Raw genomic sequence first — 26,193 nt, 5'->3', positions numbered from 1 at the left:
GCCTTGAAGCAGGATAGATAATGTCCATAAGAACAAATGTAAGAGCTCCCTCCAGATCTATCGGCGACCAAAGCTCATAGTCTGGAGAAGGTAGCATCCTTGTCACACCATGCAAAGCATTGTGATTATGTCACAGCAAAGGAGGTGTTGTTTTTCTTTCAGCAAACCAGTAATAACAGGTTTATCTTTCATAAGTTTGTCTATGGTGTCATGCTGAACAACCCCCCTTAGCTGTGTCATATCAAAACATCAAAACATACCATGGCCAGTCGTGAGATATGACTGATGTCCATGGACGTTGTTTTTCAGCCTAAAATCTGATCCATCCATTATGACCTTTATTTAGCTCAAGAATAGTTGGGCTGTAGTCTGCCTGATTTGGTCCATATTTTGCCCATGAAAATAAGATCACATTACAGCAGGTGGGGAATTATATCTCTAATGTGTGCTGTGTACACTGACTGCAAATTAGTCTTTCTGTACATTATTGAACATATTCACTGCTGTTCAAAAACTTAATAAACTATGTCATGCAAATAACTTGTGACCAGGGGCACGGACAGGTATATGAACATATGTCACACTGGGCCCCACCACCCCACCACCACAGACCACACCAACCCTGTCCACTTGCTGTAACCACACCTCCAGAAACGGACACATCCAATGCTTTAAATCATTTTACCTCTGTAGTCTTGCAACTCTCAAGTAGTCCAATACTAACTGTAAATATTAACAGACAGTGAGCTGTGAAAATATAACACTGTGTAGACATGCATGTGATATTCTGCATACAGTGAAATTAATATTTAATGCAAGACTCATACCCTCTAATGTGCTGAACGCCTTTTTTGTTTGTTTGTAAAATTCTTGAATGGAATTTTCTCGTAACATTAATGAGTAACTTAAAATAAATAAATATACATTATCCTCTTCAATTAAAATAAATGAACATTATCATCAATATAATGTATAGCACAGATTCTTATCATTGAAAAGGATTAAATCCTTTTTTCTCACATGGTTTTGGGGCAGGACCAAACAATTTCATGTAAATAGAGGGGGAGATGGGGGGCGTTTTCTTTTTTGCTAAAAATGAGAAAAAGAAACAGTCAATTTTTCTTGGTACATTGTAAATACAATTTATTATGAATGGTTACAGGTTAATAATTAATTTTATTAATTAAAATAAAAAAAATAATTTTTAGGGCACCGCTTCATCAGAGGCGCCTAACTTGATTGGTTTCAGTGATGAACATGTTAATATCAGCCAGTATTGCTTGTAAAGTCACATGACATTATTCTTTAAAAAAAAAAATCTTTTGACATTTTGTCTTAATTGGATGAGTGGGCGAAGAAGCAGAAAGAAGACAGAAGAAAGGTCCCTAGCTGGGGTTGTGTCTGCATCCATGTTTGCACCAGAATAAGTCACAGTTTTGAATAACTATTCAGCTACCCCAGCACTTAGATGATGTGATTCTAACATTATACTGTTTGAATATATTATATAGTATAATAATATAATAATTTTGTATAGCTTTCTGGATTTTTGATTTCTGATATGCCAATAATTTTTCAATTTATTTTGGCTGATTGTTGATACCGATATATCCACTTATTGTTTTCAACAATAGATTTGACTAAGTATGGTCAAGAAGGCAATATATAAAGAAAAACTTAGTTAAGACTGGGACTGGAGAAGCTCAGCATTAAAACGTAATAACGTAGAATACTTTTTTTTCAGAGTGGTAAATCAGTCAGCTGATGTTGATAGGTGTTTCCTATCTGTGCAGCCAAACACAGCAGCTCAATTTCAATTGTGATGAATGGACGTACAAGATATCTACAATATTTCTATTTGATACAATGGTGAAGCCTTAAACTAATAAAAATGTATAATTTTGTATCTGAATATTTTACTCAGCATAAACATCATACACCTTCAATGAAGAGCTGGAACAAGCAGTTCCAGAATATATAGCATATGATACTGTCAGTGTGAAGTAAAATAACAACTTAAAAGAAGTAAAAAGGGAAAAAACTGCAATAGGGGTAAGCAATATTTTCCCTTTTCATATTATTTACCAGCAGGAGCTCAAAGTAAAGAGTCATCAACTGTGTCAAACTGGCTATGCTTAGGTGATAACTTTACTGATTACTTAATTGATATGTTAATTCAGCTGTGGCAAAAGGTAAATACCAACATTATCATTGTCCAAAGGATCCAGAGATGTGTGAGCTGTCTGTGACTTCATTCATGGGTAGGGGAAGCAAAATTCATAGCTAATGGAAATTACCTTTATAAATATGAATATTTTTAAATGATGTTTGGCAATGAAGTCTGCTGTGTCGTTTCTGGGCACCTCCTTGACAATCTAATTTCATGTCGGTGGTCTGTGTGTTATTTGCTGATCAAGCTATGGATCAGACACCAACAAGGATTTATTTGAATTTGCTCAAACAAGGCAAGAGAAAAAATGAGACATGAACAGAGTTGCATCTTTTTATTTGATCAGTTGTTAAATACTCTCTATAATGGCAATTGCTTTGTAAGAGATGTAATCATTATTAGGACAATATAGGAAGACATTTCCATACAGATTTTCAATTACACTAATTTGAAGCTACGCCTTTTGCGAGCTGGATGTCCTGCAGATCTGGTGCAGTCTGTGTGGCTGCAGCCACACGCCTCCACATGAATGTATGTGTAAGGAACCACTTCTCCATCAAGACAATGCAAGTCAACAGTGCGATTGCTGTAGCGGGTCTCCTTACAGCATGAACAAGAATGCTGCATAGTACCAGCTGCTTCAGAATACCTGAAGAAAGCAGAAGTAGGGTTAATTAATTTAATCAATTAACTTGAAATATTTACAAACCATAACTGAGCATTTTTAAGCAGAGGTTTGATAAATGTTGGTAATATCATCCTTACTTTGTAAAAGTGTTGCAGGATCCTTCACAATATGGCATATATATCTTCTGGTTAGACTGACAGCCTTTGTGTATTATTTCAGTTGTCATGGACACTAACTTGCAGGCCTTCTCCTTCTCCACACCTTTTCAAAAGAGACGCACAATTAGCTTTAGTTGTTAGCTGTTTTATGTAATGATCCACTAGTCAAAAGCAAAGAAAATGTCACAGATACTCACAAATTTTACAACAGCCATTTGCTGCAGTTTGAATTGTGTCCTAAAGAGGCAAATATACAACATCAATAGAGTTTCTTTCATGGTAAATTGTGTTCTTAAGGACACAGTCAATCCAGATGAATTTATAGAAAATGATAACTTACAGGTTGGCAGTTGCTCTCTTCGAATAGCGGACAAACAATGTGTGAACTGATGGTGGTTAAAGTCTCACCACTTTTAACACAGGTGTAATGCTCACACTTATTTTCAGGTGGTGACCAGGTTTCTCCTTGCTGAAGAGCAGGAGCATATGCAGACATCAAAATATGGAGATATTTTGCCTATTAAATGTAAACATGTAAAGTCGCAGCCAACACAGACGATCGAACTCACCTTCAAGACCTGTTTGGTACTATTAACATTAAAGATACAGTGTGCCTGTACACACCTCCCACAGCATTCTGAATCCGTTTCCACATATTCGTAACCCTGAGAAAGAGAGAGGAATAAATTGGCAAGTCCAATTTTACAAGTTCACCCTTGTAGGTTTTGTCTACATGAAAATAATGCATGTAATTTCTCATACCTCGTCACAACGTTTGTCACATTGTAGAAAGTCACAATTGACTTTGAATAGACCAGATTTGGGGTCCAACTCATTGTTACAGGTACAATTCTGACATTCATTCCCAGGAACTGAAACACCAAGCTAGCAAATAAAGAGGATATCTGTTCAAACTTGTATTTTTAGCCATACAGAACTTAAAGTTCAGCAGAAATCATTAAATGACAAAAGTGATCAATTAATAAATTGTGTAACAAACAGTCTACAACTTCTTTACCTGGTATTCAACGTTTTTGTGAACACAAACTCTTTTAGGCTCTAGGATGGAGTAAGACACGAGCCGAGTCAATGAAAGTCATGAAAAATTGTCAATGCAGTCATTAGGTTTTATATGAATTTGAACTGTGAAGTCAAGTGCTCACCACATGAATATTCTGGACAGCATTTTCCCTCTGGAACACTGACAGTTGGCTGATATCCAACTGGACATTTGTTGATGTTCATTGGGCAAGTATTGCTGTGACATTCTGTGGAGATGATAAAATGTAAAATGGTGAGAGTACATAGCTGATAGCCATCTTTAATAATCTATATAAATGTAAAGCATTCTGAAAACTCTGAAAGACAAATGATGCTACATGTCTTACGGCAGACATAAGTAGTACAGCAGGGATCTGATGGATTAGTTTGGTTGACAAGGATGAATCCTGGACCAGTGCAGCTTGTTATACTTGGTGCTGGGCACACCTTAGGCGTGCAAGTCACAGTCTTGGTGGACTCCTCACATTTGCAGTTTTGGCATTTGTACTCAAATCTTTCATTAATCTGAAAGAATAAACCGCACGTAGTAGTGACTTAATTGTCTCTTGGAGAAAGTAAACTAAGAAGGTTGGGATTTTGAGTAGAAGACTATGCTCACCTCACGAGGAATGTTCGCAGGATCAAGGCATCCTGTTGAAAAATTAGGATTGTGGAAAATTAACAATTCCGTAGGACTTAATGAGTGATATGATATAATCAGCTCATGATAAGACTAGAGGATATACATCACGCTCACCACACTTATCAACGCATATGCCGGACTCCTTGTTGAAGAGCTTCATTCCATCAGGACAAAAGCAACCCTCAGTTTTGAAGTTCATGGGTTGGTCAGTAGGACTGTAAAATACAATAATCAAGAACAAAATCAGTGGTTCTCCTTACTTTGTTCGGATCTCTAAAAGACAATTTATTCAATACATTGGAGTTGCAGTTGTCTATTATGAGTATAGTCCCAGGGATATATCTTTACAATAACCCATATAATTGATGCATTCTGTTGAGACTTACTTGTCTGCACAAGTTGGCTGTTCTGCAAGACCACATGGCTTGTAAACTTTGTCTGACGGGCAGTCAATAGCTGTAAGTGAAGAAAAGAACAATATATATATATATATGGTTCCACATACTACCTAGGTACTGTATATAATAAAATGTACAGCAGCCGGTTCAATGTGTGTTAAATGCAACAAATGTAAAAACATTAGTTACCCCTACTGGCACCACTGACAGTAGGGGTACTGTCAGTGGTGCCAGTTTACAGTAAAATAATAAAGGGCTGCTTACAACAATGTGTGGTGTGGTTCCTCCAGTGCAGGCAAACTCCAGCCTGTGCACAAGCCGCAGCATAAGTCTGCAAACTTATGCATTCCATTGCTGGGTTGGAAACATGGCAACTATCAAAAACACAACCTCGGTAGAATTTGTCAGGATCAACAAAGTCATGACACTCTTCAAAGACACTGTGGGAGTAAAGTACAAATCAAAATTAGATGACAAAAAACAACTCTGTTCATATTTTGATAAAATGAAAAAGGTGAGAGAACTGCAAAATAAAAAAAAAATAAAAAAGTTAACAGGTTAAATAAATGAATTATAGAATGTGTACCCAATCTTAAGCAGGTCACAAATAGAGTCGTTCTTGCATGGAGTTTCGATTTCTGGGGGTACGGGTATGATTTGGGGGACATCAGGTGGTATCTGACAGTTGGGTTGGTAAATGTCTGGTACAGGCCAATAGTCAGCCATCACAGCACAATTTTGCACCAGCTGGCCTCCAGGTAACTTGCAGTCATCAGCCTGGTTGTTGTTGCATGTTCCTGTCAGCAGAGTCACATAATAGTTAATATTATCATATTACCTTGTGGTAGGACAATAATTAATGATTTAACAATGCTGCCACTGGAAAGAGAGATAATCTTACCACAATGGCCCTGTGTGTTGTTGCCAAAGTATTGATAGGGGAGGGTCACACTGAAGCCAGTTATTCCAAATGTAATGACCACTTTTAGGAGAGGGATCTCCAAAACCAAGGTAATGCCAGAATTCAAGATTTTCACACCTTGTTGCAAATGAGGTAGTTTCAGACTTACTCCATCTTTTAGTGCCTAAAGGGAAAATATGATATATATATATATATACTCTCTTCCATTTATTGACAGTAATTTCAAAGTAAGTCTAGTGAGTTTTATGAATGGCTATGATAAGATGTTCATATATATTGTTTTACCTCCAATTGCGCTGGTCCAATAAGGTTATTATTCTTCAGTGTGAAAATGTGCTCTCTATATTGTATGATTATAGATCGTGGACAAGACACATCTTCAGTGGGGTCACAGAAGACATTATCAATATATATCCTCAAATCATGTTTTGGAAACATCTCTTCCATCAAGACATATGTACAGTTTCCTTGATAACTGTAGTACAATCCATCAAATGTGATATAATGAGGATCTCCCCAGCCTTCACATTCACCTGAAAAGAAATAAATAATAATAAAGTTGTGATCTAAAATGTAATTAAAAGAAAACTATGAGTCATTAAATATGTCATATCCTTTCAAATACGGAATGGCTTACAGTCACATGCGTAATATTCACAGCAGTGATACTCATCATACAGACGAACAGGTTTCTTTCCATTGCTACAAGTAATCTCCTCAAGGGGTGGACATTCATATGGAACAATTTCAACTGTATTGTTCTCAATGCATCTTGCCATGGTGCAGTTGCACAATAAGAAAGTCTCGTTTTGCTGGTTTGAAGTGAAAAATACAGGAAAATCAGTTAGTTTTTTGTATTTCTTAAATACAAACAATCTAAGTACTATAAGTATAACATACATAGTATATTCTGATATGCTAGATAAATGAAAATTCTTACTGCTACATCCCAATCAGGGCAGGTAGGTACTTCTGGAGGTGGAGGAGGAGGCTTGCAATGTTCAGTCTTGTTAATAAACTCACAAATATCAGAACATATCATTGTGAGACATACACCTGATCCAATGTGCTCCATGTCAAGTATTACCTGCCCTAAAGATGAAGAAGAAATATGAATAATTGAATAACAGACAGATCTTTAAAAAAAAAAGTAAACTCATATATCTTGTTCTTTACAAAATAAATTCATTGCATTTCTTACCTGGACTAAAATGCTGGCCGTTAATTACACAGAAGCATTCCGTAGTGGAACTCAGCGTTGGTTTTATTGATGTTGTATGCTCACTGACAGTAGGAGACGGTGGATGCACTGCGGATGTTACAGTTGTGGAAATGGTAGTTGGCCCTTCAGTTGTAGTAGGAGGTATGGTGGATGGGGATGTAGATTTTGTGGTTGTGGGTGGCCCCGCAGTTGTAGTAGTAGGTACCTTTGTTGGGGTTGTAGATTTTGTGGTTGAGGTTGGCCCTTCAGTTGTAGTAGTTGGTATGGTGGATGAGGTTGTAGATGTTATGGTTGTGGTTGGCCCCTCAGTTGTAGTAGGAGGTCTAGTGAATTGGGTTGTAGATCTCGTGGTTGTGGTTGGCCTTTCAGTTGTAGTCGGAGGTCCAGTGGATGGGGATGTAGATTTTGTGGTTGTGGTTGGCCCTTCAGTCGTAGTAGTTGGTATGGTGGATGGGGATGTAGATTTTGTGGTTGTGGGTGGCCCCGCAGTTGTTGTAGTAGGTACCTTTGTTGGGGTTGTAGATTGTGTGGTTGAGGTTGGCCCTTCAGTTGTAGTAGTTGGTATGGTTGGTGAGGTTGTAGATGTTGTGGTTGTGGTTGGCCCCTCAGTTGTGGTAGGAGTTACCTTTGTTGGGGTTGTAGATTCTGTGGTTGAGGTTGGCCCTTCAGTTGTAGTAGTTGGTATGATGGATGAGGTTGTAGATGTTGTGGTTGTGGTTGGCCTTTCAGTTGTAGTAGTTGGTATGATGGATGGGGTTGTTGATTTTGTGGTTGTGGTTGGCCCTTCAGTTGTAGTAGGAGGTCCAGTGGATGGGGTTGTAGATTTTGTGGTTGTGGTTGGCCCTTCAGTCGTAGTAGTTGGTATGGTGGATGGGGATGTAGATTTTGTGGTTGTGGGTGGCCCCGCAGTTGTTGTAGTAGGTACCTTTGTTGGGGTTGAAGATTGTGTGGTTGCTGTTGGCCCTTCAGTTGTAGTAGTTGGTATGGTTGGTGAGGTTGTAGATGTTGTGGTTGTGGTTGGCCCCTCAGTTGTGGTAGGAGTTACCTTTGTTGGGGTTGTAGATTCTGTGGTTGTGTTTGGCTTTACTTGTGACTGGGTGGATGGCAGGGTTGTGGAATGAGTGAATGAAGGTTCAGTTGTTGTTGTGGTTGGCCTTTCAGTTGTAGTCGGAGGTCCAGTGGATGGGGATATAGATTTTGTTGTTGTGGTTGGCCCTTCAGTTGTAGTAGTTGGTCCAGTGGATGGTGTTGTAGATTTTGTGGTTGAGGTTGGCCCTTCAGTTGTAGTAATTGGTCCAGTGGATGGGGTTGTAGATTTTGTGGTTGTGGTTGGCCCTTCAGTTGGAGTAGGAGGTACGGTGGATGGGGATGTAGATGTTGTGGTTGTGGGTGGCCCCTCAGTTGTAGTAATAGGTACCTTTGTTGGGGTTGTAGATTTTGTGGTTGAGGTTGGCCCTTCAGTTGTAATAGTTGGTCCAGTGGATGGGGTTGTAGATTTTGTGGTTGTGGTTGGCCCTTCAGTTGTAGTAATTGGTCCAGTGGATGGGGTTGTAGATTTTGTGGTTGTGGTTGGCCCTTCAGTTGTAGTAGTTGGTATGATGGATGGGGTTGTAGATTTTGTGGATGGGGTTGGCCCCTCAGTTGTAGTAGGACGTCCAGTGGATGGGGTTGTAGATTTTGTTGTTGTGGTTGGCCCTTCAGTTGTAGTAGTTGGTATGATGGATGGGGTTGTAGATTTTGTGGTTGCGGGTGGCCCTTCAGTTGTAGTAGGAGGTCCAGTGGATGGGGTTATAGATCTCGTGGTTGTGGGTAGCCCCGCAGTTGTAGTAGTAGGTACCTTTGTTGGGGTTGTAGATTTTGTGGTTGAGGTTGGCCCTTTAGTTGTTGTAGGAGGTCCAGTGGATGGGATTGTAGATTGTGTGGTTGTGGTTGGCCTTTCAGTTGTAGTCGACGGTCCAGTGGATGGGGATGTAAATTTTGTTGTTGTGGTTGGCCCTTCAGTTGTAGTAGTTGGTCCAGTGGATGGGGTTGTAGATTTTGTGGTTGTGGTTGGCCCTTCAGTTGTAGTCGGAGGTCCAGTGGTTGGGGTTGTAGATTTTGTGGTTGCGGTTGGCCCTTCAGTTGTAGTAGTTGGTATGGTGGATGGGGTTGTAGATTTTGTGTTTGCGGTTGGCCCTTCAGTTGTAGTAGTTGGTATGGTGGATGGGGTTGTAGATTTTGTGGTTGCTGTTGGCCCTTCAGTTGTAGTAGGAGGTCCGGTGGATGGGGTTGTAGATTTTGTGGTTGTTGTTGGCCCTTCAGTTGTTGTAGTTGGTATGGTGAATGGGGTTGTAGATGTTGTTGTTGGCCCCTCAGTTGTGGTAGGAGTTACCTTTGTGGGGGTTGTAGATTTTGTGGTTGTGGTTGGCCCTTCAGTTGTAGTAGTTGGTCCAGTGGATGGGGTTGTAGATTTTGTGGTTGCGGTTGGCCCTTCAGTTGTAGTAGTTGGTCCAGTGGATGGGGTTGTAGATTTTGTGGTTGTGGTTGGCCCTTCAGTTGTAGTAGTTGGTCCAGTGGATGGGGTTGTAGATTTTGTGGTTGAGGTTGGCCCTTCAGTTGTGGTAGGAGTTACCTTTGTTGGGGTTGTAGATTGTGTAGTTGTGGTTGACCCTTCAGTTGGAGTAGGAGGTACGGTGGATGGGGATGTAGATTTTGTGGTTGTGGGTGGCCCTGCAGTTGTAGTAGTAGGTACCTTTGTTGGGGTTGTAGATTTTGTGGTTGAGGTTGGCCCTTCAGTTGTAGTAATTGGTCCAGTGGATGGGGTTGTAGATTTTGTGGTTGTGGTTGGCCCTTCAGTTGTAGTAGTTGGTATGATTGATGGGGTTGTAGATTTTGTGGTTGAGGTTGGCCCTTCAGTTGTAGTAATTGGTCCAGTGGATGGGGTTGTAGATTTTGTGGTTGGGGTTGGCCCCTCAGTTGTAGTAGGACGTCGAGTGGATGGGGTTGTAGATTTTGTGGTTGTGGTTGGCCCTTCAGTTGTAATAGTTGGTATGATGGATGGGGTTGTAGATTTTGTGGTTGCGGTTGGCCCTTCAGTTGTAGTAGTTGGTCCAGTGGATGGGGTTATAGATCTCGTGGTTGTGGGTAGCCCCGCAGTTGTAGTAGTAGGTACCTTTGTTGGGGTTGTAGATTTTGTGGTTGAGGTTGGCCCTTTAGTTGTTGTAGGAGGTCCAGTGGATGGGATTGTAGATTGTGTGGTTGTGGTTGGCCTTTCAGTTGTAGTCGACGGTCCAGTGGATGGGGATGTAAATTTTGTTGTTGTGGTTGGCCCTTCAGTTGTAGTAGTTGGTCCAGTGGATTGGGTTGTAGATTTTGTGGTTGTGGTTGGCCCTTCAGTTGTAGTCGGAGGTCCAGTGGTTGGGGTTGTAGATTTTGTGGTTGCGGTTGGCCCTTCAGTTGTAGTAGTTGGTATGGTGGATGGGGTTGTAGATTTTGTGTTTGCGGTTGGCCCTTCAGTTGTAGTAGTTGGTATGGTGGATGGGGTTGTAGATTTTGTGGTTGCTGTTGGCCCTTCAGTTGTAGTAGGAGGTCCAGTGGATGGGGTTGTAGATTTTGTGGTTGTTGTTGGCCCTTCAGTTGTTGTAGTTGGTATGGTGAATGGGGTTGTAGATGTTGTTGTTGGCCCCTCAGTTGTGGTAGGAGTTACCTTTGTGGGGGTTGTAGATTTTGTGGTTGTGGTTGGCCCTTCAGTTGTAGTAGTTGGTCCAGTGGATGGGGTTGTAGATTTTGTGGTTGCGGTTGGCCCTTCAGTTGTAGTAGTTGGTCCAGTGGATGGGGTTGTAGATTTTGTGGTTGTGGTTGGCCCTTCAGTTGTAGTAGTTGGTCCAGTGGATGGGGTTGTAGATTTTGTGGTTGAGGTTGGCCCTTCAGTTGTGGTAGGAGTTACCTTTGTTGGGGTTGTAGATTGTGTAGTTGTGGTTGACCCTTCAGTTGGAGTAGGAGGTACGGTGGATGGGGATGTAGATTTTGTGGTTGTGGGTGGCCCTGCAGTTGTAGTAGTAGGTACCTTTGTTGGGGTTGTAGATTTTGTGGTTGAGTTTGGCCCTTCAGTTGTAGTAATTGGTCCAGTGGATGGGGTTGTAGATTTCGTGGTTGTGGTTGGCCCTTCAGTTGTTTCAGTTGGTGTGATGGATGGGGTTGTAGATTTTGTGGTTGCGGTTAGCCCTTCAGTTGTAGTAGTTGGTCCAGTTGATGGGGTTATAGATTTTGTGGTTGCGGTTGGCCCTTCAGTTGTAGTAGTTGGTCCAGTGGATGGGGTTGTAGATTTTGTGGTTGCGGTTGGCCCTTCAGTTGTAGTAGTTGGTCCAGTGGATGGGGTTGTAGATTTTTTGGTTGCGGTTGGCCCTTCAGTTGTAGTAGTTGGTCCAGTGGATGGGGTTGTAGATTTTGTGCTTGTGGTTGGCCCTTCAGTTGTAGTAGTTGGTATGATGGATGGGGTTGTAGATTTTGTGGTTGGGGTTGGCCCCTCAGTTGTAGTAGGACGTCCAGTGGATGGGGTTGTAGATTTTGTGGTTGTGGTTGGCCCTTCAGTTGTAGTAGTTGGTATGATGGATGGGGTTGTAGATTGTGTGGTTGCGGTTGGCCCTTCAATTGTAGTAGGAGGTCCAGTGGATGGGGTTGTAGATCTCGTGGTTGTGGGTAGCCCTGCAGTTGTAGTAGTAGGTACCTTTGTTGGGGTTGTAGATTTTGTGGTTGAGGTTGGCCCTTCAGTTGTTGTAGGAGGTCCAGTGGATGGGATTGTAGATTGTGTGGTTGTGGTTGGCCTTTCAGTTGTAGTCGGAGGTCCAGTGGATGGCGATGTAGATTTTGTTGTTGTGGTTGGCCCTTCAGTTGTAGTAGTTGTTCCAGTGGATGGGGTTGTAGATTTTGTGGTTGCGGTTGGCCCTTCAGTTGTAGTCGACGGTCCAGTGGATGGGGTTTTAGATTTTGTGGTTGCGGTTGACCCTTCAGTTGTAGTAGTTGGTCCAGTGGATGGGATTGTAGATTTTGTGGTTGCGGTTGGCCCTTCAGTTGTAGTAGTTGGTATGGTGGATGGGGTTGTAGATTTTGTGGTTGCTGTTGGCCCTTCAGTTGTAGTAGGAGGTCCAGTGGATGGGGTTGTAGATCTCGTGGTTGTGGGTAGCCCTGCAGTTGTAGTAGTAGGTACCTTTGTTAGGGTTGTAGATTTTGTGGTTGAGGTTGGCCCTTCAGTTGTTGTAGGAGGTCCAGTGGATGGGATTGTAGATTGTGTGGTTGTGGTTGGCCTTTCAGTTGTAGTCGGAGGTCCAGTGGATGGGGATGTAGATTTTGTTGTTGTGGTTGGCCCTTCAGTTGTAGTAGTTGGTCCAGTGGATGGGGTTGTAGATTTTGTGGTTGCGGTTGGCCCTTCAGTTGTAGTCGACGGTCCAGTGGATGGGGTTTTAGATTTTGTGGTTGCGGTTGACCCTTCAGTTGTAGTAGTTGGTCCTGTGGATGGGATTGTAGATTTTGTGGTTGCGGTTGGCCCTTCAGTTGTAGTAGTTGGTATGGTGGATGGGGTTGTAGATTTTGTGGTTGCTGTTGGCCCTTCAGTTGTAGTAGGAGGTCCAGTGGATGGGGTTGTAGATTTTGTGGTTGTTGTTGGCCCTTCAGTTGTAGAAGTTGGTACGGTGGATGAGGTTGTAGATGTTGTTGTTGGCCCCTCAGTTGTGGTAGGAGTTACCTTTGTTGGGGTTGTAGATTTTGTGGTTGTGGTTGGCCCTTCAGTTGTAGTAGTTGGTATGATGGATGGGGGTGGAGATTTTGTGGTTGCGGTTGGCCCTTCAGTTGTAGTAGGAGGTCCAGTGGATGGGGCTGTAGATTTTTTGGTTGTGGTTGGCCCTTCAGTTCTAGTAGTTGGTCCAGTGGATGGGGTTGTATATTTTGTGGTTGCGGTTGGCCCCTCAGTTGTAGTAGTTGGTCCAGTGGATGGGGTTGTAGATTTTGTGGTTGTGGTTGGCCCTTCAGTTGTAGTAGTTGGTATGATGGATGGGGTTGTAGATTTTGTGGTTGCGGTTGGCCCTTCAGTTGTAGTAGGAGGTCCAGTGGATGGGGTTGTAGATTTTGTGGTTGTGGTTGGCCCTTCAGTTGTAGTAGTTGGTATGATGGATGGGGTTGTAGATTTTGTGGTTGTGGTTGGCCCTTCAGTTGTAGTAGTTGGTCCAGTGGATGGGGTTGTAGATGTTGTTGTTGGCCCCTCAGTTGTGGTAGGAGTTACCTTTGTTGGTGTTGTAGATTTTGTGGTTGAGGTTGGCCCTTCAGTTGTAGTAGGAACTCCAGTGGATGGGGTTGTAGATTTTGTGGTTGAGGTTGGCCCTTCAGTTATAGTAGGAAGTCCAGTGGATGGGGTAGTAGATTTTGTGGTTGTGGTTGGCCCTTCAGTTGTAGTAGTTGGTATGGTGGATGGGGTTGTAGATTTTGTGGTTGAGGTTGGCCCCTCAGTTGTAGTAGTTGGTATGGTAGATGGGGTAGTAGATGTTGTGGTTGAGGTTGGCCCTTCAGTTGTAATAGGAAGTCTAGTGGATGGGGTTGTAGATTTTGTGGTTGTGGTTGGCCCTTCAGTTGTAGTAGGAAGTCCAGTGGATGGGGTTGTAGATTGTGTGGTTGTGGTGACAATAGGTGTAGTTATAGGTGTGGTGGGTTGACATGTCTCTACCTCACAACAAACTCTGATCTTATAATTGAAACACTTAAATGGACGATTTGTCTGATCCTCTTTTTTGCATATTAAGCCATATTCCAGATCACATGAAGCAACTTGTTCACTTTCACTCACAAAGTCATTAAAATCCATGTCAGGATTTTGTGTCGCTCTACAATCAATTTCGTTTCGTTTTTCACATATTTCTTTACCACTATTTGTGATGTTTTCATATGTTTCCCAGTCACTACCATCATTTTGTGGATTATGTACATCATACCATTCTGACCACTCACACGTATTAATACATGGAGTAGTGTTAGGAGTTATCCATTTAGTTGTAGTAGTAGGTCCAGTGGATGGGGTTGTAGATTTTGTGGTTGTGGTTGGCCCCTCAGTTGTGGTAGAAGTTACCTTTGTTGGGGTTGTAGATTGTGTAGTTGTGGTTGGCCCTTCAGTTGGAGTAGGAGGTACGGTGGATGGAGTAGTAGACTCTGTGGTTGTAGTTGGCCCTTCAGTTGTAGTAGTAGGTCCAGTGGATGGGATTGTAGATTGTGTGGTTGTGGTTGGCCCCTCAGTTGTGGTAGGAGTTACCTTTGTTGGGGTTGTAGATTGTGTAGTTGTGGTTGGCCCTTCAGTTGGAGTAGGAGGTACGGTGGATGGGGATGTAGATTTTGTGGTTGAGGTTGGCCTTTCAGTTGTTGTAGGAGGTCCAGTGGATGGGATTGTAGATTGTGTGGTTGTGGTTGGCCTTTCAGTTGTAGTCGGAGGTCCAGTGGATGGGGATGTAGATTTTGTGGTTGTGGTTTGCCCTTCAGTTGTACTAGTTGGTCCAGTGGATGGGGTTGTAGATTTTGTGGTTGAGGTTGGCCTTTCAGTTGTAGTCGTAGGTCCAGTGGATTGGGTTGTAGATTTTGTGGTTGTGGTTGGCCCTTCAGTTGTAGTAGTTGGTATGGTGGATGGGGTTGTAGATTTTGTGGTTGAGGTTGGCCCTTCAGTTGTTGTAGGAGGTCCAGTGGATGGGGTTGTAGATTTTGTGGTTCCGGTTGGCCCCTCAGTTGTAGTAGTTGGTATGGTGGATGGGGTTGTAGATTTTGTGGTTGCGGTTGGCCCTTCAGTTGTAGTAGTTGGTATGGTGAATGGGGTTGTAGATTTTGTGGTTGCTGTTGGCCCTTCAGTTGTAGTAGGAGGTCCAGTGGATGGGGTTGTAGATTTTGTGGTTGTTGTTTGCCCTTCAGTTGTAGTAGTTGGTATGATGGATGGGGTTGTCGATTTTGTGGTTGTGGTTGGCCCTTCAGTTGTAGTAGTTGGTCCAGTGGATGGGGTTGTAGATGTTGTTGTTGGCCCCTCAGTTGTGGTAGGAGTTACCTTTGTTGGTGTTGTAGATTTTGTGGTTGAGGTTGGCCCTTCAGTTGTAGTAGGAACTCCAGTGGATGGGGTTGTAGATTTTGTGGTTGTGGTTGGCCCTTCAGTTGTAGTAGTTGGTCCAGTGGATGGGGTTGTAGATTTTGTGGTTGAGGTTGGCCCTTCAGTTGTAGTAGGAAGTCCAGTGGATGGGGTAGTAGATTTTGTGGTTGTGGTTGGCCCTTCAGTTGTAGTAGTTGGTATGGTGGATGGGGTTGTAGATTTTGTGGTTGAGGTTGGCCCCTCAGTTGTAGTAGTTGGTATGGTAGATGGGGTAGTAGATGTTGTGGTTGAGGTTGGCCCTTCAGTTGTAGTAGGAAGTCTAGTGGATGGGGTTGTAGATTTTGTTGTTGTGGTTGGCCCTTCAGTTGTAGTAGGAAGTCCAGTGGATGGGGTTGTAGATTGTGTGGTTGTGGTGACAATAGGTGTAGTTGTAGGTGTGGTGGGTTGACATGTCTCTACCTCACAACAAACTCTGATCTTATAATTTAAACACTTAAATGGACGATTTGTCTGATCCTCTTTTTTGCATATTAAGCCATATTCCAGATCACATGAAGCAACTTGTTCACTTTCACTCACAAAGTCATTAAAATCCATGTCAGGATTTTGTGTCGCTCTACAATCAATTTCGTTTCGTTTTTCACATATTTCTTTACCACTATTTGTGATGTTTTCATATGTTTCCCAGTCACTACCATCATTTTGTGGATTATGTACATCATACCATTCTGACCACTCACACGTATTAATACATGGAGTAGTGTTAGGAGTTATCCATTCAGTTGTAGTAGGGGTTTCAGTTGATGGAATAGTAGACTCTGTGGTTGTAGTTGGCCCTTCAGTTGTAGTAGTAGGTATGTTGGATGGGGTTGTAGATTCTTTGGTTGAGGTTGGCCCTTCAGTCGTTGTAGGAGGTCCAGTGGATGTGGTTGTAGATTTTTTGGTTGTGGTTGGCCCTTCGGTTGTAGTAGTTGGTATGGTAGATGGGGATGTAGATTTTGTTGTTGAGGTTGGCCCCTCAGTTGAAGTAGGAGGTCCAGTGGATGGGGTTGTAGTAGGGGTTTCAGGTGGTAGAGTTGTTGATCTTGTGGTTTTCCCCTGATTTGTAGTTGATGTTTCTGTTGGTAGGGTTGTCGTTGTGGTTGGGGGCTCTCTTGTCGTAACATGTGTAGTGACTGTAGTAATTGTTGTTGATATTGATGGTGTGACAGTGGTAGTAGAGCAGCTTTCATTTTGAAATATTACTGTTTTATTAATGCAGATGGCATAGTAGCACATTCCCAAGTTGTCACTGACATTGTAAATAACTTCATCTTCCTCATATCTTTTCCCGTTGTAAAAGCAACCATCACATTCCTCCACACATATCTGCTTCTCCTCATCAAATATTGGCTTATCCTCTGGACACACAGGGTAGCAGCCTGTAAAAATTAGGGCATAAAGCATTGCACAATATGTTTTGACAATAAGAGCATTGTCATTCACATCTTTTTTAAAGTATTGGAATGTGAATCTGGCCTGGTCTCTTAATATTTTATCACATAAATAAATAATCACAAGTACGATCAACTCAGCATTTTAAATTTTAACTTAATGCAGTAGTTACAGATTCAAGGTAAGATGGTATGTTTGTGAATTGACCTCTTACCTTCTAGGTTGGGTATAGAGTTGCTGCAAATTCCTTGTGGATTCAAACAGGTCTTATAACAAGGAGTATGACAAGGATAGTAGTGCCACTTGCATTCACCCGGTTCATTGTAGTAATCACAAAAGACAGCTAGAATGAAAAGATGCAGGATAAGTTTTTTGAATAAAGGAAATGTTGAGTACTGATAACTAATTAACTTATTCATTATGTAATTATTTATTAACAATCCGGTCTCTGTACAATGTGTTACTTACTGAAGAGATATAAAACTTTAATTGCACCTTTTGCCTGACAATTGAATTTAGTTAGAGCTAAATGTAGAAAGTCATAACCTTTTTCTAAATGACAGAAAACTGTCATGAATGTTTTAGGAAAATACTCACTGTTAATGAGCAGGTTGCAGGTTGATTTTTTAAAATGTATAGTTAATGTATCCTGAAAATCATCCCGTACATGATTATTCTATGAATTTATTTGTTTTGTGAGACATAAAGACCAAAATTGAGACAGAAAAGTTTTGGCATTTTGAGCAGTGCTCAAAACAACAATATGTCATATTATGTCACAGTAGGGTACTGTATACTGTATATAGTGTGTTACTAGCACTAATAAGTGTGAGTGGCTGTCATTTAGTAATTTGTTCCGCTAATCTTGTTGTGCATTTTATAATTTTTCATATTTGTGATGAATAATGGACTTTAAGGCAATTTTGGAAACAAAACAAACACAAAACACTAACAATCCTCAATAACATTTTGTAATACTAAATTACTCAGAATTTAAGAGTATATTAATGTAAATCTATTAAATACATAAATGATCTTAGTCATTAAACATTTTAATTTTCATGGAGTGTGCACTGATGACCTTAGACTCGTTGTGATGTACAATAGCTTTGATTACATTTGGAGTCCACTCAATTATATTCAATATTTGAAATAAAAAAATAAACAGGACCTTGTTTATGAAGAAAAGAGTAACACAATCAATAACACATCATACACATCTTGAAAAATATCTTAGTCTCTAGGTTTAATTTTGCTGGGGTTATAAGAATTTGGGGATTGAAAAATTGAGTTTTGTGACAGAAAAGGCTGAAAGGTCTTACTTTTAATTTAAGTTTGATTACTTACGACAGATTTCTGGAGTTCTCCATGCAACACAGACACCAGCCTCATTACAAGCTTGTGCATAAGCTGCAACTGCTGAGCAGAAACATTCACAGTCTCCTCCAGTGTCACAGGCACATGAGTCTTTCACACAGTTTTCATAAAATGGACGAGGTTCTACCTGTTACCAAAATGTATGATAGATTTTTTTTAAATGTGTTTGATTTTTGCAAATATGATATTAAATAATAAATAATCATATCAAATAATGATAAATCAGAAACAAATATTGTATTACCTTATTGTGGCAGTCTTTGAAAGTATCACCATTTATAATGTTGCACATCATTTTTGCCCAGTGATGTCTGTTGGGTTTTGCTCCACAAGGATCCACATTAATTTCTGCATCTGGACAACTGCTGGACACTTTCCAGCTGTTAGCAAATTCTAACAGATTGCTCACTTTCAGCTGACCCTGGGTGGTGAAGTCATTCTGTCCATCACCATCAAAATTTCCACACAGGCCACATACCTCTCCCTGTAGAGCCAAACAAAAGAGTCACCAAATTATTTTACATAGTGACCATATTCAATAATAAATACTGTCACATTACAAGGAATAGGCAGGAATAATTATACCTGTGTGATACTGACAAACAGAATATGTTACTGTATTGACTATTTTAATAAATGCCCTTTTCAGTAATGGAATTGTGTGTCAGTACCATTGCTGTACCAAAATGTAGTTACACTAGGACATGATCAGCAAAGACAGCTATACTACAGATGCAACGTCTCAAAAATCTAGATTTAAAATCTCACAAAGAAATTTAATTCATCATCACTAAAACAATTTTATTGTTCAGTTATAGTGTGACTCACAATGTGCTGTGGTTCCAAGATGACGCGAACAGTTGTTTTGGTATCCCATAACACTGTCAGACCAATGGCAGATGATTCTATCACCAGATACAAGCCAACCCTCCTTATTTTGTACTGAATCTTACTGCCATGTTCCTGGTCCACCTCTTCATATTTACCCTTTGACAGTTTGACTTCCATTCTCTGTAATGTTAAGTAGGGTTATGTTGTTTTTATTATAATGTAAGAACTGCTTTTTTACTTAAATGTCAGGTGTTGTATGAAGTATTACCCCAAGTTGGATTCGGACAGTTTTGGAGCATGTGGTGCCTGTGGTGCCACATGGTACATTTTCTGTGATAACTCCGAAGTTGTCCTGTACTGTTTTATTGCCACATTTATTCTTAAAAAAGAGAGATGGTATAGTTATATGCACTTTTCATTCATTCCTTATTATGAGAAGCACTCATTGTAAAGTGAATGGAGGTAAACATTTTTTCAAGCATCATATATTGACTGTCTTTCAACACTGATGTTCAAGATTAACACTAAATCATAAATCTCATATCATTCATATCTAACAATTTCTGAGACAAAGCCTGGATGAGGGTAATAAGGTGAGCAAATAAATGGGATTTGGATGATGTTGACTTTCATTGTTTACCTTGACAGCAACATAGGAACACTGTCCTTGAAACCCATATGTTCGCTGATCAAATGTAGTGTAATGACCACTTCCATAAATAATGCAGGTTCCTGGGCATTCTTTCTTTGTGCACTCCCATTTTCCACTTTTGCAGGTACTAGATGCATCAGTAATGGTAAGATTAGGATTCAGACATCTAGTAGATTCAGACATATAATATTTATTTATCATAGTTTATTAAATTTATGATCAAAACAAGGTCATACCAAGTGTTGCACTTGTTAGAAATTTGTGTTCCACGCATATAGAGATGCCCATCATGCTGACATGGACATTCATGTTCTTTCACACAGGAACCTTTGCCATCATCAACAAGGCCAAATGGACAGCGACAGCCTGATTTACACTCTGTGGAGTCCTGGAAGGTAAAAAGATCACAAGTAATGGAAACCATTAAATCATCAATGTAACATACTGTCTACCGTTAAATTTGGTAAATACATTTTAGACTTTGTTATTTGTCACTTGACACAGTGGAGAAAAAGACTCACACAATCATCGTTGTCCAAATTTGAACAAGTTCGAGGGCAATGCTGTCCTGTGCCAGCAATGGAGCAGTTGAAGAATACTTTTGGGGAGTGACACTCTGTAACAGAAGCAGAAACTGATTACATATTGTCACATTGAATCGACAAAATGTTTGTGTCATGTTTGAAAACCCCAAACCCTTACTTGATGAGCGGGCTTTCCAAGAATGGCAGTGAAGCACTCCATTAGTGCACACACTAGAAGAAGACAAAAGATTCAGAATGCAACACAAAGGGACTTATAAACTAACAATTCAGTTTCTATAAAGTGAAATCATCAGTCTAGGATAATTGATCTGAAGTGCAATGCCACTGAAATGGATAAAACTGACTAACCAGTGCTCGTCTTTCATGTTTATAGACTTTCCTGGCTTGATGTAGGCGCCATCGTGGTAGCATTGACATTTTTCCATGGGGACACAGATGCCCTTATCATTTAGGTAGAGACCCTCAGTGCAGGAGCAGCCATCCACAGGCAAGAAGTCAGAAGTGCAGCTCTCCTGCTTTGAGCCCAGTGATCTACACGTCAACTGGCATCTCTGATGCTTGTAAGAGAAGGTCTGGGATGCTGGGCAGCTCTTTGTGTATTTATCTGATTTGTGCACAACATGAAAATGATTACAGTTTTAAGACTAAACTAAACTAAATCAAAGAAATCATCACTCAAATAAAGAAATCCTTACCGCACACATTGTCTCTCCAATTTGTCAAGAACACTCCGTTAGATGCACAAGCTCGTGCGTAGGAGGAGAAGACGGCACACAGACAGGCCTCACTCTTCTCACAGTTACAGGTTGCATAAGTACACCGCTACAGAAGACAGAAAACACATTTAGAAATCTAGTCTCATCATCATTTAATTCAATAAAAGATGAATAGAAAATGTTTTGCTGTACCTTGTAGTACATCTCAGGATCCACCACTGAATGACACTGTGCGAAGGTATCATTTGCACTTATTAGCAAAGTGCACCATTGTTTGGCGTACTCCTCTGAAAGTGAGAAAACAGTAACACTTATAATTTGAATGCCTTCAACGTGGTTTGATTGTTCAGTAGCCTTAAATATAACATACTTGCAGACAAGATGTAAGTGTTTAAATCACCAGATAACCAGTAGAATAAACAATCAGAGCTGTTTACCATTTTCCACACTGAGGGAGCAGGGGTCATCAAGTCTTTCTTCTCTGTCTTCGCACACGGAGTTAGCCTTCCAGGAGTTACTAAAAGTGATTGCTGTTCCCTCCACAATCTCCTGAGGAGTCTTCATGTCATCAGACAGGATCATGTTGTAGTTACCACATAAACCTGATAATGCAAAATATTTTGAATTAAATTGAACTTTTAGGAATATTAGAACTGAAACAATGTTAAAAATCATTATGCTCTGTGCTCAGGATAACTAAAAACACACATCTTGAAATAATGTTTAAAATATCAATGTTGTTAATGCACATAAAAGACAAGGAGCTCTCTTCGGCTTGGCCACAGTTTACATGACACTGGTTGTACGATTTAGCAACTGTCACAGATGTGACTGACAACTTCATCACAAATAAATTTACTTTAATTTAATTTTGGAAACCTTTATTTAACTAAAGGAAACCAATTGAGAGAAACCCTCTCAATTACAATGGTGCCCTGCAAATACACAACTAAACAATGCATAACAAAAAGTGTAAGAAATTTAAAACCAACAACATTATAACAAACAAATACAACACACGTTTACTTACTTTACTTAAAAATACAAAAAAAGACAGCAGATTACACAGGGACAAAAGAGACACATCAAAAAAACAGGAGCATTCATTGTGTAAAAATCTTATAATGTTCCAAGAATAAAAATAATGCATAATTTTAGGGAGTCCTGAAGCTTATTACACATTTGAGGATCACAGTAGGTGAATGCAGGGATATCCGAATTAATGCCTTCTTGTGAATGGGTAAGCTATCCCATATTTCTAAGTCTTAAAAGTTATGGTAAATAAAATAGTAGTTTATTTAGGATGGCTTTATATATAAAAACAAAACAGTGTGGTAAATGATGTCCATCCAACTACCTCATAGAAGATATAATGATAGAGATGATAACCCCACAATATTAGGGATTATTTTATTTGGAAATTAAATTAAATTAAATTAAATTAAATTAAATTAAATTAAATTAAATTAAATTAAATTAAATTAAATTAAATTAAATTAAATTAAATACAAAAAGATATTATACATTGAGATGTAGATGCACACAGATAGGTCCTAAATGATGAATTTGATTCTTTTGTGGGGTATTGTTTCCAATTAATGATAGCTTTTACTATACAGTATGGTGTAGTATACCATAGTATAATCGTATTTTTTAAATTGAAGAAATGAGATGTTGCCATGCACAATTTGCCTGCTCATTCAGAGCTACTTGGCCAATAAGTATTACATGGATGTAAGCTATTTACTTGTTGTATGAAACAATGTTTGAAATACGTATGTGAAAACAGTATTGTCACAAACTATCATTTTATGGAGATTTGGGCATTTATTTCTTCTCAGTTAGCTATGCTGCTTTCATTTTTTACTGTTTGGGTTGTGTGTGCCAAAAAAGTCAAGCAGCATAATTACTTTCACCATCCTCATCAGACAGTATTCTCACATATTTTTGATGATACTGATGCTTCATGTTCGGAAAAATGTTAAACTTACCACGTGTCTTTGATTTGTAGCTCTGTTCCAGGCTGACATACACTTGCATGACAGGCACATGTTGGATTTGAATTTGCAACCCAAAATTGGTCTGGAGCAAAATGTGAAAGGATGAAGCGCGGAATATGTTGATGTCACCTTTTGAATGAAGAGAGATACAAACAATAGTGTAATATTGTGATATCATAGTGCAAATGAAGGATTAAACTAATATGTTTAATTTTGTGTAATTAAGTTTCTTACTGTGTGACCTACCTGAATTGTACGGCAAACTGACAGTCTGCATATTCTGCTTTACTGTCCCATCAGAAGTGAAAATCAATACCTGAATATAAACAGAAATTGATCATTTGAGTGTTGCAGATATTTGTGTGATTTGAAAACAGCAATCTTAAGTGACAGGCTTTAACTCACATTATTTCTGTCATTGTTCAGCAGGATTTTAAGGGACTTCAGACAAGTGTCAAACTCTTGGTTTACACATGGCTCCAACTGGACCAGGATGTTGAACTTTGGACTATCGTCATCCTGCAATGTACACAGTACAAGCACAACTATATAAGTAAGATTGAACTTCTTTTGCATCAACTGATATATATATATATATGTCTTCTCCCGCTGAATTGTACAAATATGAACCATTCACCTTGCTTTCCACCTTGGCTAAGGTGTAATAACAATCTCCGTGGAAGGTGAAAGTTTTCCCATCAAACGTAGTTACATGTGAACCCTCTTCAACAGCACATGTTGCAGGTGTTGGGAGGCTCTCACAACTCCATTTACCATGAAAACATGTACTGAAACGACCCAAACAGTTTGAGATTTACACAAAATTGCACAATTAATGATACCAGATAATTCATTCTGCTATAATGGACTGCAAATATATGGGGCCTTTCTAGTCCTCTGACCACTCAAAGTTCTTTACACTACGTGCAACTTGCACTCATTCACACACACTCAGTATCTTGTCCAAAGACACAGAGCCGGGAATCAAACACTCATTCTTTCGAGTAGTGGTTGACCCACTCTACCTCTTGAGCCACAGCCGCCCAAATAAACATTATGAAATATTTGACCTACCATTCCTCACTGCCTCGTTGGTAGACCTCACCAGAGTTGTAGATTTTGTTGTGCTTGCACTGACATTCAGATTGAGCGATGCATCCTCTCATGGAAATATCATCCAACACAGTTCCTGAAATAGACAAAGGACAAAGTTATATAAAAGTGTGAATATAAATCAGCACAATATTATATAGTGAGAAACACTGGTTCAAATGTGAATAGCACTGACCATTAGGACAGAAGCAGCCGTCCATTTTGTGGTCCTCACACAGTGAACTTGTGTCCGAGTGTGTGCAAGTGTTCATGCAAGGAGAACCACTCTCTTCATAAACCATGTTGAATGGGCACTGTTTAGCTGTGAGGAGACAGTACAATAATAAATAATAAACTGAGGTAGATGTGAATTAATGTGAATTATTCTATAGTATATCAAGGATGAAGGTACAGTAACTAACTAATTTTTTCCTTTAGTGTAACAAACTATTTGTGTACTTTCATAATTTTATGGTGACCTTTAACACAGTATAACTTCACTGCATTAACGTCAGCCAAGAAGAACTTAACTCATTTTATGAAGTACATTTAGACACAAAAAAAGGTTTAAATCTCTCAACTGCATGTTAAAATCACATTTAATAATTTTCTGACAGTAACTTTTTTCTGAGTACATCTTTAATTAGCTGCTTTTCATTGAGCTGATTCCAGTGTTTCAGTACTCGTGGTGTATAACATGTAAAGATGATGAGAAAACAGAAACACTTTACCACAGAACTGAGGTGTCCTCCAGTTGGGAGGCTCTCCTCCAGCATGGGAACACTGTCGAGAGAACTCAGACAGTGTGCTGCAGACACAGAAGTCATTTGTACTGTTGATGCAGCCACACATGTCCTGCACACAGGCCTGGATGTAAGGTGCAGGGTCAATCAGTTTGGTGCAGGAGCTCCAGGACTCTGAATACAGCATCTCGTTACAGGTGGTTTGCTAAAAGTGAAAAACAGAGTAGTAGAGACACAATTACTTTGCTGCAGATATTACAAGATATTTCTAATACTAATAACAAACTCAATACTGATAACAAACTCACAAACTTCTTGCAAGAATCTGACACAGTCACATTCTCTAGTGGTTCATCTTCCTCTTCATAGGGGTCCTCACAATCATCGTTTGGAAGATGGACTTTCTGTTTGTTGCCAAACTCAATGGGGCTAATTTTGCGGCCTGTATGTGATTATATTCATAATGTTACAGGAATATAAATTAGTATGCAGTATGGGTTTGTTAACATATAAAATGAATTAATAAATAGACGGAATAACCAACCATTGCGAATGAACTCATTGTTGACAGAAACACCATTGAAGTCTCCACAAAGTCCACAAGTACGATTAGCATAATCATGATCCAGCTCTACCTACAATAGACATAGCAACACAGCAAGAGATTGTGACAAGTTTTGGGTTTTGTCATTTTAATAACAAGCATGTACTATGAATGATTTACCGGCCAAAATTTCTATAATGTTCTGAATATGATTTAACTGTCTGTTTTTATGTCACACACATAATATGTAGTAGATGAAACATTTCATGTAGAAGCTTTTACCATGACTGCATCATCACCATTCCACATGACAGTAATGCCAACTTTAGACTGGAGCTTGATGTAAACAGCATTGTTTTCCACTTGGACTCCACCATTGTAGTATGGCATTTTGACACTGGGAGAGAGAAAATGTTAACTTAATCTAAACACACAAATATCAGAGAAGAGTGAAGTACTGTTGCTTGCACAGGTTATGTAGCTTTTTACTTACATACGGTCATTCATCATAACCAGATTCTTGGTGAGGTGGAATGAAAGGTCATTGATGGTGACCACCACATAACTGACTGTAGGGTTTCCATCTTTCTCTTTTCTCTTTATGTGCACCGAGAACTCCTGGTAAGTCCCATGGCAATCGGAGGCCAGGTTGTATTCACACATACCAGGAAACTGGTAAACGTCACCATCAAACGTCTTGAAGTGCTCTCTGCCCCATGTGCTGCAGATGCTGCTGACATGGTTACGAACTGGGGAAGATTCAAAAGTTTAGACAGCATTTTGATTAATGAAATGAGCAAAAAGGTCAAATTAAAGACAATGTTGTACACTATGTATTAATGTGTATGTATAGCACAACAACCCATTCAATCTGTCAAAAAAAGACTCCCATAGTATTCAAAACAATGCAGGACTTACCCTGTCTGGCTTGGACATCTGTAATGCTGGTAATCGACAAAGCAAGGAAACACAACCACACACATCCCCACTTCAT

General features: G+C 40.0%; 1 protein-coding gene across 1 annotated transcript; it reads right to left on the bottom strand.

Annotated features, from left to right (window-relative positions):
• Positions 1–2,608: 2,608 nt before the first annotated feature.
• LOC133982498 (mucin-2-like) lies at positions 2,609–26,193 on the bottom strand. The gene is made up of 46 exons (XM_062421552.1): positions 26,118–26,193; positions 25,693–25,948; positions 25,482–25,596; positions 25,200–25,290; positions 24,964–25,097; positions 24,644–24,860; positions 24,109–24,234; positions 23,895–24,009; positions 23,458–23,608; positions 23,226–23,339; positions 23,067–23,136; positions 22,812–22,949; positions 21,258–21,422; positions 21,013–21,107; positions 20,800–20,926; positions 20,453–20,708; positions 20,262–20,314; positions 20,081–20,175; positions 19,796–19,947; positions 19,548–19,686; positions 19,176–19,286; positions 18,905–19,087; positions 18,321–18,560; positions 18,047–18,203; positions 16,914–17,042; positions 16,467–16,686; positions 15,366–15,674; positions 13,755–14,174; positions 10,334–10,598; positions 6,598–6,772; positions 6,246–6,493; positions 5,940–6,123; positions 5,625–5,835; positions 5,303–5,478; positions 5,027–5,096; positions 4,755–4,855; positions 4,617–4,648; positions 4,345–4,522; positions 4,120–4,224; positions 3,975–4,015; positions 3,719–3,841; positions 3,526–3,621; positions 3,297–3,425; positions 3,154–3,193; positions 2,936–3,059; positions 2,609–2,819 (listed from the first exon to the last, which is right to left on the bottom strand). Exons 1-46 carry the CDS (start codon positions 26,191–26,193, stop codon positions 2,609–2,611), a joined length of 6,963 nt encoding a protein of 2,320 aa, XP_062277536.1.

Source organism: Scomber scombrus, chromosome 6 (assembly GCF_963691925.1).
Source record: "Scomber scombrus chromosome 6, fScoSco1.1, whole genome shotgun sequence".
NCBI classification, from domain to species: domain Eukaryota; kingdom Metazoa; phylum Chordata; class Actinopteri; order Scombriformes; family Scombridae; genus Scomber; species Scomber scombrus.
This window is presented reverse-complemented; position numbering and strand designations above follow the sequence as displayed.